This window comes from Cariama cristata, unplaced genomic scaffold (genome assembly GCF_000690535.1).
Source record: "Cariama cristata isolate BGI_N322 unplaced genomic scaffold, ASM69053v1 scaffold9860, whole genome shotgun sequence".
Classification (NCBI taxonomy): Eukaryota; Metazoa; Chordata; class Aves; order Cariamiformes; family Cariamidae; genus Cariama; species Cariama cristata.
In genome coordinates, this window is record NW_009592936.1 from 8,305 (window position 1) to 18,477 (window position 10,173).

General features: G+C 46.1%; 1 protein-coding gene across 1 annotated transcript in view; it reads left to right on the plus strand.

Moving 5' to 3' along the window:
* The window catches only part of FAXDC2 (fatty acid hydroxylase domain containing 2), an 8,317-nt gene extending 340 nt beyond the window's left edge, over positions 1–7,977 (plus strand). Inside the window, exons 2-8 of the mRNA XM_009703292.1 lie at positions 2,577–2,668; positions 2,772–2,875; positions 3,608–3,729; positions 4,057–4,262; positions 5,207–5,312; positions 6,400–6,566; positions 7,821–7,977. Coding sequence (XP_009701594.1) covers positions 2,577–2,668; positions 2,772–2,875; positions 3,608–3,729; positions 4,057–4,262; positions 5,207–5,312; positions 6,400–6,566; positions 7,821–7,977 — 954 coding nt within the window. The remainder of the gene's footprint in view (positions 1–2,576; positions 2,669–2,771; positions 2,876–3,607; positions 3,730–4,056; positions 4,263–5,206; positions 5,313–6,399; positions 6,567–7,820) is intronic.
* Positions 7,978–10,173: the final 2,196 nt, after the last annotated feature.

Consider the following 10,173-nt stretch of genomic DNA (forward strand, 5'->3'; position numbering starts at 1 on the left):
AACAATATGTTTCCCAGCTGATGTGCCCTAGCCTCTTTACCTTGCAGGCAGCAATCCTGTTCTGTACTTAAGGAATTTGCCAACTTGTACAAGCCCTTTAAGGGCAAGATCTCAAGCAATCCATGGATCAGAGTTTGGAAACTACTGTGCTGGAGCTGTTGGCATGAAGAAAAACAGGGTGTTAGCACTTGGACTTGATGAACAAGATTTTTTTTTTTTTTTTTCTATGTAAACTTCTCTGCTACTACAGCTCATGTAGTTATATTGTGTGGGATTCATTCCTGTAATCACTTCATGATGTGCAATAAAAACACAGCCTCAAAACAAGACACTTTCTGGCCAAAAGGCTTTTAAAATAGTTTAAGTGCTGAGCTTTAGCTACTCTCTGTCTTGTCTCAAAGCAGGACATACACAATGTCTGATGAGTATTAGGAGTTAGTAGTTTTTGAAACTCTTCAGCTGGAAGATGCTAAAGAATCTGAAATACCCTTTGGTCTAACTGAAAATTCTGACACTTGTAAGACATCAGAGTTTTTGTTTGGTATGTTCTTTCTTCATCTCAGGAGAAAGAAGGATTTATAGGATAGGATTCTGTCAAAAAGCTGTAAGCTTTTTACAACTTTTGTAAACTTTTTTCTAAAGAATATGTAGATGGTGTTCCAGGGTCTAAAGATTAAGAATGTCTCATCTCATGTCAGCATACATGAGGCATAACATGGATGCAATTGGAAGTATGAAACTGCTAAGAGAGCAAATCTCCAGCCTAGAATCCAGCATGCACTGTCTGAAGCCGGAATAGATGGCTTTCGCCAGCCTTGCATTTGTAGTTCAGTACACCCAGTGATAATGCTAGCAACTGATTGCACTGCATCTAATATAAACCTATAGGGTTCACAAACATCGAGCTGTAGGTCAAGGGTCCTTTAAATTACTTCCTCCCCAGTTGCTAACTTGATTTTTTTTAAAAAAAAAAAAAAAAAAGATGATAGGGGGAAACGGTTGTTTGTTTTAATGAGGAAAGTTTCAGTGCTAATGAGCAAAGTTCTGTCCTGGGACAGATAAATATTGCTGACAAGTCCTGGGCGATGTTTAATGTTCTGTAGCTGTTACAGAATCTTAAAGCTCTTAGCACTGAAAGCCATGTAGAGAGAATTCCTCTATATTGCATTACCCTAAACACACCTGCATTCAACATTTATTAGTGAGCTGTCTCTCTTGTTTGTCCTCTCCAACAGGAGACAAGCAGCTATGAATCACGCTATTTTTACTCCAGTCTGTTTGTGCAGCACAACAACACAGTTAAAAAACAGGAAGGACAGAGTAATGAACAAGACTGGTTATTACACTATATTATTTTAGAATTGCATTGTGTTGGTGGTGTTTTTTGTTTTTTTAAAAAACATTTATCATGCAGATAAATATAATGCATATTCACCCAAGAAAACCCAAACTAAGACTGATGAACTCCAGAACCAATTCCAACTTGAGCTGCTCTAAAAGACAGATAGTTAATTATGCACTTGTCATATATTTGCTAAACAACTTGGTTTTGAATATTTAAATACTCAATATATTGAACACTGCTTTTTGAATATACTTATTCCTGAATTCAAAAAAAAAAAAAATCTTACTGGTAATTTTCTGACTCTCTTGCAGTTGCTTTGTATAATTGAAATCCTTACTGTGATAAGAGTCATGCTAACACCACAGCTGCCCTTATGCTGTACACAGGAATATTTCTTCAGTAGAGAACGTTTCTGTGACTAAAAGCAGTGATTTAGAGAACTTTATACTTTTGAGAAGTTGAGTATTTTAGCTCCCTGTTAACGTGCAGTTGTTCTATACAGATGGCACACGGTACCTACTAGCCAAGTTGTACTCTCAGTACTAGAGCTGAGTTGTACCTGTGATGGCCTAAAGACACAGCAAAGTGAATTATGCAAGGAAAGGTAATATCCTGTATTAAACCTCTGTTACACTTGAGGGAAAAAAGGCAAGCCTCTAGGCATGTAAGCCTGACTTCAGAATTAGTCTTCAAAGCAAAGAGGAAAGTTGAGAGGAGTGGTTCTGGATTAACTGGAGCTGCTAATCAGATCATCTGAGCACAAAAGTTCTTGGCTACTGCGGGGAGAAAGCATACTGCATACTGGGAGGGAGAAAATACTGAGGGAGGGAGGTGTTGAGGTGCAGCACCATTTGTTACCCCCAGGTCTTCCTTTCCTACTGCTCTGAGTTATCCAGAAGCCCCTTATATTATAGTCCTCCGGGTACCAAGAAGCATGCCAGATAGAGAGGGAAAAAAATCAGTGGTCCTTTCTCTCCCGTTGGTTATTCCAGAGAAATTCCACGTCAGTGACACTTCAGGTCTCTGTAAGTATGGCAGATGGATGCGTATGTACTTCCCCCCACCTCAATTACACACAATATCCCATAACAGCTCTGTTGTTATGTTCTTTAGAGAGTTTGTGAAACAAAACAGGCCATCATAGGACTGCCTTTACCTCCTGCGTTTCAAACGCAAAAACTGCTAGTGTAGGACACGGCAGCACATGCTTACTCTTGTTGCTTGCTCACAGGAAGAGAAGCTCTGGGATGCCATGAAGATCACTGCCTGCGTCCTTGGTACAGGCCTGCTCGTATTCACTGCCTTAGTGAACTCTGTTTCTTGGTAAGATTGTTCGAACAAAGGGGCTTGAGGAGGAACTTTTCTATGGAGAGGGGAAAAAGTGGATGATAAAAAGATAGGCAACCAAGAACGCTTACTCCCACAGGTATGTGCAGAGTATCTGGGGCACTTTAGACCGTTTCTGGCAAACAACATGGCTGAAGTTCTACTACCTGTCTGAGGGAAAGGAGTGGGCAATCTTCCTCCTCGGTGAGTTTTAACAACTCTCTGCTGTAGGAGGAACCACCCATGTATTACATCTAAAAGGGGGACACGGACATGCCTTCCCAAACTCACTAACCGTTCCACTGAAAAAGCACATGTAGGCTTCAAAGCAAGCCACAGCTGATGTAGTGCAAGTGTGCTGCCTTTGGACTGGTTCACCATTAGACCCCCTATACAGATTAAAATTTTGATCCCTTTGCTGCTGCTGACATGGCTTCCTTGTGAAGATGCTTTGCTCCTGTGAGAACTGAATGACTCAGTAGAACTGATCACTGAAAATTAAAGTAAAATTAGTGAATTTTACTCTGCTGTAGCACCTATAAAACTCTTCTCTGTGATTAACAGCTGGTGAACAGGCTTGGTAGGGACCTTGCAAGGTCCCAGGGATCAAAACAACCTTGTCCTACTTGTATTTAAAAACAACCCATGACAGAGATCCCGCAGCATCCCAGAAAAGCCCTTTCTTAGCCTCAGTTGTGGCAAGTTTCAACCCATGAGACATTTGTCTACTCTAACCTCCTCCCCATTCCCTAGGTCTTACCTGGATGTCAGAATTTACCCATATTCCGTTTTCAAGCATCTCAGGGCGGGGCATACACACCTGGGACATCTGGGTCCCAGCAAGGTCCTCTGGATACTATGCCACTCTATTTTGTTTCCGATTTAGCCATAGCTCTCGATTTATTCACACATCTCTGCCCTTTCCTCACGCCACAGGGGCTGCACTGGTGCCTAGCCTTGCTTTCTGGTGCTTCAATGGAATCCTTATGGTGGCTGATGTAACAGGAAAGCCAACTTTCATTACTCGCTATCGCATTCAGCTGGGCAAGAATGATCCTGTAAGTATTTCTCACTCCGCCTCTGCTGCTGGCTAAACACTTTCTGCAAGTCTCTTAGCCTTGGAGCAGGGAGAAGAACCTGTTATGCTTTTCTCTTGCAACCAGATAGGATTCAAGGAGAATCAAGCTGAGTCTTGTATAGCCACTGCAGAGAGGAAGGCAGTTTTTGTAATTAGGCTACTGATCAGATCTGCATTGGCTGCTTGTTAAAAAGTTGATCCCAAAACTAATATGGAAACTGCCTACAAATCTTAAAGCTCTTTGTCCTTCCAACTCAAAGCTGCATTGCTTTTGACTTAGCCTCAAGTCCTGACTTCTCTTTTACAGGTGGACACAAAGAAATTGTGCCAAGCCATCTACACAGCGCTGTGTAATCAGTTCTTTATCTCCTTGCCCATGCTTGTTCCCATGTTCTACGTCATGAAATGGTGGGGCAACACCTTCAGCAAGGAATTACCTGCCTTCCACTGGTTTCTTGTGGAGCTAAGCATCTTTACCTTAATAGAGGAAATTCTCTTCTATTATACACACAGGTGAGCTGAGCACAGGAACAGGACTCTCTGGTTTTCCTCCATGCCTTTAAGCTTTATACCCAACTCTTGCAACAGCATTAGTCCTAGTCCCCTCTCTTCCACCAATCTTGTATTTATATGGGAAGGCTTACAGGTTCCGAAATCCACCCTTGCAACACGAGGCTTTGGTGCTGCCAGTAACTACAGTAAACAAAAATGGGTAAAATTACAAAGGTGGAGCACTGTAGAAGCTAAGGAAGAAACAAAACAGGTAGCTTTCCACAAAATCTGTGACCCAGTAGTCTTTGAAAAGAAAAGAACAAGACTGACTATCCTGAAAGGAAAAAGCTCAAGAGGTCAGTGACCGATCTCCCGTTCACTTGTACGGCACCTACGAAACCGGGCCTGGCTCCTGACACTGCCAGCTTTCTAAGCACTGACACCAACATTAGAGGAAAACATAAAGCAAGGAAGAAAAAAGCCTGTGAAATACCGTGCAGAAGAGAGCACAGCGTACTCAGAAATACATGGGTTTCCCTTTTGGACAAGTGCACACAAAAAAAATGTAAAAAACCATTTCTTACAAAGGACCTATGGAACCTAAAATTCTGACTCTAATAGTTGCCAATAGGAAAAGTCGAAACAGTAAAGATTTAAAGCAACTCTTCCCCAAGTAGTACTCCCACGTTTGAGCAAATTAATCATTCAGAGACTTTGCTTTATGGGATTTATCTGGACTTAAGTTCAACATCAGCCAGTGGACACTTCAACTGAGTGAAGGCTCATTACCAAAGAGAGAGAAAGGGAAGCCAGGAGTCCTATGCTCTTACTCTCAGCTGCTCTGAAATTGCTATGTTAAAGAGGAGACATGAGCAAGTCCCCAGCAGAAATTCTGTGTTAGTGTTACTCGTATGTTCCGTTCTTGCAGAGCTCAAAACCTGCCTTTTTTTGTTTTCTCTACTTAGGCTTGTTCACCTCCCACTCCTGTATAGGCACATTCACAAGAAGCACCACGAATGGACAGCCCCCATTGGCGTGGTCTCCATTTATGCTCACCCAGTAGAGCACATAGTAAGTGGATTCTCCTATGGTCACCCTCCAGTTTCTCCGCAGAGTGCGATTTCCATGGGATGAGGAGGAGTGGTAAGGAAGGAAAAGCAAACGTGCCCTTAGACACTTCTTTCTTAGGAAGAGGAAGGTAAGGTGCATTGCCATGAAGCTTGGCTGTAGAGGGGTTGCAGTACCTGTTTATACTGGAACTCCACTAGCTTTAAAAGCACAGATCCAAGGGCCTCCAGCAGATAAGGAACTGACCGAGTGGTGCTTCCTTGAGCACAAAGAAGGCTGGGAGCACCGGCGGTGCTTTCAGCATGAGATGTGACACTTCCACAGTCTGGGTCGCTGCACGGACTCAGAATTCTGTCATGGTTTTCATGCTGGTGGCTGGGATCAGTGTTTGCAGGAGTGTCTCCCAGCACTGCTCCAGCTGAGACTTCTCATGAAAACACATCCCACCTTCAGAAGATTCCACGTAGAAGTACTATCTCCTGTTAACAATATAGTTCTGGGCCACAGCACCAGCTCTGTGTGAGTCTCCCTAACTGACAGTCTTTGGGCAGCAGAGTGAGTTTTTATATTCAGGAGTCCAGCTGAGCCTAGCTGGTGCAGTAAGCTTGGTCTGGGCAGCAACAACCATTTGTGCCACTGGTAGGACAAAATGAAGGGATGCAGCTGGGATCATCACATCGCTGCCTTTGACTGCACATGTCCTCAGGCCATGCCCTTTTACAGCCAGGTTTCCCAAGAGCAGCTTCAGCATTATCCCAAAGTGAAGCTGAAATTCAGACCTCTGACTCCAGGGTGATTTACTGGAATCACGCTGCCCTCACACCCCCAGTTTGATCTCACGTCTAACTTCTGCTACAGCTGTAGAGAGCTTGGGCTGTGACTATGTTTTGCAGTTAGGAAAACTCAGCTCAGTAATTATTTCTTTGATGCTTATGTAATTTTAGTAAGGTGTTTGCAGTGGGATCTTCCCTTTATGCTGTTTGCACACAACTAACGCAGTGTATCACCCACGTGAAACAATTCAGCTCCTAGAAGAGAGTCTGCTTGTTGTAGACCCATTAATGAGGTAGAGTTTGCTTCTTATTTCCAGCTCTCCAACATGCTGCCTGTCATGACCGGTCCGATGATCATGGGATCTCATATTGTTTCAATCGCAGCGTGGTTCTCCCTTGCTCTCATAACAACAAGCATTTCACACTGCGGCTACCACCTGCCCTTCCTACCGTCGCCGGAGTTCCACGACTTCCACCACCTCAAGTACGTCTGGGCACTGCTCAGCCTCCCCTTCCCCTCCTGCCTGCGCCCCGGCACCGCGGGTGGGCAAAGCTCCTTTCTGAGGGTCAAGTGGGTTTGCATAACTCACGTACAACCAGAGAATCCTACCCAGTTCGGCCGATAAGCAGGCTGAATGCTGTCAGTTCTTAACACAGTGAGGGATTTCGGAGGACTCCAGCCCACGGCCCACGCAACTGCCAGTCACCTCAGACACCTACCCTCCTCCATCAGCTGACTTGCAAACTTTCTCCAAAGCACAAACACTGCAGCTGAGGCGCTGGGCGTTTCGAGTTTCCCGAGGTTACATGGGAGGAAAGCACGTAGTGGCTGAAGTAGCACTTCGCATCACCTGGACTTTCCGCAGCACAACCGCAGGGTCAGAGACAGTTCTCTGCAAAGCTCTTCCTAGAACTTTAGGAGACACGGCGTGTGATCTAGAATAAAGACAGAGCAAGGGCAAGTCACACAGCTGAAATAAACTTGCAGGGAGCCTCTCTGTCCCTCTCCCGTACACTGGAATTAGTAACACTGATCAGATTAGCATCTTGCCCAAACAATCAACCCTTCCTGGCAGATTCCCAGCCTCCTGCTACACTGGAGAGAGCAGAGTTTCAGCAGGTTGTTCAAGGATACGTACCACTGGGGTGGAACAATTGTTGCCATCTCCCAGATGTGCACTAATTCATAGACGTACTCCCTCAAACAGTTTGGCCCCCCCCCTGCCCCGGAGACACAGCCAGTGGGGCAGTTCAATCACCACCCAAATACTGGACAACACCCAAACCACGGTGCCTGTTCTTTTTATCAGTCTTTTCCTCCAAAGCTCAGCTCACGCCAGGGCATGGATCACTGCAGAGCTGAGACACTCTCCAGGCAGAACGGCTGTGCCGGTGTCCCAGGGCTGGAAGCGCAGCAGCTTGGCAGCTCCACATCCCTGGGCAGCCAGGTCTCGGGAGCACACAGACACGGCGACATGGCCATCCAGCTGCTCCCCAGCTCTGAGCCACCAGGCAGAGAGACAGCTGTCATTCAGTGCCACCATTTCTGGGTAACGATGGCACCAGAGAGGGAAGTTGCAGCAGTTTCAGCCAGGCTTCGATAGAGCTGCGAGGGAGACTGGTGCAGTGGCAGAAGTGGCATGGATGGCTTGTCAGGGCTCTGAAAGGAGATGGAACTAGGAAGGGCGAGGTAACCTCAGTAACTTCCAGTGATGTTTCTTCTCTGTTTGGTTTCCAGGTTCAACCAGTGCTATGGAGTCCTGGGAGTGCTGGATTATCTGCACGGAACAGATACAGTGTTCAGACAAACCAAAGCCTACGAGAGACACAGGGTCCTCCTCAGCCTCACGCCGCTCTCGGAAAGCATCCCGGAGGCACCTAAGAGGGCAGAGTGAACCGACCCGGCAGCCTGCGGTTCCTGCAGAGCCCAGCGACTAGCAAAGCTAGAGACAATGATTTATGCCAAATAGTATTTTAATTAGGAAACAAGTTATTGTTCACACATAACAAAACCCAAAGCTGAACTTAAACACACTATTTGAAATGACTGCACTTTTGCTGCCATTACTTTCTACTTAAGGCACAAAAAAACTGCTCTAGAAAGCTATTTTTAAGCAAAGTTTAGAGCGTTTTTTTTCTTAATTACTTGCACTGGTTTTGGTTCTAGCTGCCTGTGTGTAAGCCAGATACATTCTGGGCCACATGGCTTCAGGGAGTTCCTGGGGAGTTCTCATTAGTAAGGTTTTAACACCAGTTTTCACAGGCCATGCTTTGGCTTCTTTCAGCAGCATTCCACAGAAATACCAGCAAGATCACTGTAACTACATGGGATAGGATTAAAACCACTATTTTTCTGAGACTCAGAACACCTGGGATATGGGATGCAAACCCATGGAAAGTCAGTAGGACCACAGCTTTAGAAACACTCTCAGTGTTGTACTCACATGCAACAGAGGCCTGACTTCACCCCAAGTGGTTTTTCTTCATGCGAGAGATCAGTACAGGTCTGAATCAAGGGCTGTCACATCATCTCTGCTCCACAAACTAATGTCTGCAAACATAAAGCGAGCTTCCCCCTGGGGGGACAAGGAAGGAGAGCTGGGAGCTGATGTGCTACGTGGCGGAAGCCCTGGTACATCACCTCCTCCAGCTCGGCCTCCTCTCACTCCTCACCCCCCAAAAAGAGGCACAAACCAGAACTCTGTACAACAATGAACTACGGAAAGAGACTTTCCAAGGCAAGAAGAGGCCCTGCTGTCCTGGGTTGTGTGGAGAGCAGTGAAGCCCTGTAAGGATGGACCCAACAAAAAAAGCACCCGTACCTTTATGCACATCCATAAGTAGCTACACAACCGATCAAGCCATGCTGCTAACTTTCTCCAGGATCCTTTTAAGCCTCAATCCTGTCTGGGACCTGGGACAAAACTGACACGTCTCTCACCACTTCATGGACTGTGCCCCCCAAGGAGCGGACGTGCAGGGCTGACCTGCACCGCACTTACCTGCTGTCCGCCCAGCTCTACCTGTGGAAGCCAACTCTCTTCCCCCCACCCTCCTCCGGTCCCTACAACCACCCAGGGATGAACCCAGCCCATTCATCCACCCACAGCGCCCTGGGGACGGCAAGTCAGCAGAACAGAAACCCCACACTGCATGGTCTTTTGAAGTTTTTATTTTTATACATTTTTTTTTGTATTAAAAAGGAAAAAGCATAATTACCACAAATTACAAAGGACTAAAGCATTACTAGAATAATGAATCACATCAGCCTAGAAAGCAGATACTCTGAATAATATTAATGTTATAATACAAGCTCTCATTCAAGTATTTTACATTTTTCTCTTTTCCTTTTATATGTGATGATGATCCTAGCACATGGGTCAAAGATTATGTACTATCGACAGAAGATGGATCATGTACAGCGGGCCATATTAACAAGATTTTCCTCCCAAGTGATACATGGTCTGTGATGAGTCATTTTAAGTTTGTCTCTACGATAAATGCAGCTGAAGAAGGTTGCACACACTTTCTAGTTTTGGGAAACAGAAGGCTGAGGTTGGGACACACAGGGTTTGAGAAGGGCCAGCACATCGAACCATCGCCCCTTTTGCTCCAGGCGAGCGAGCAGAGGGCCCCCCTCGCCAGGGTGCAGCTCAGCAGGGGTTTCTGAGCCACAGATCCAAAGGTTTCCAACCCCAACGGGACCGGGACAGGCTGGGAGAGGAGGATGGGGTACGGGGCTGCACTGGGGAGGCCTGAGGGACCAAATGGTGCCAAGCACCCCATCCCACGAGGGGCACCACCAGCACAAGCCAGCCCCCGTGCAGGGCTGACCTCGGGAGAGCGAGACGCAGGGGGACAGCACGGGGACCCGGGGGTTGACCAGAGCAGGCTCCGAAGGGGGCTGGCTGGCACGCAGGGCGCTCCCCGCTCCTCTTGGGAGCTTCCTACCAAGGGGATGTGCTTGTCACAGATACATCGGTCCTATGTTCAAGTGTCTGCAGAAAGAGAAACTGTAAACTACTCATTGAAATGCTGCCCTCCAGCCACCTGCTCCATACCACCGAGATGAATGTTTTCTTATTTTAAAA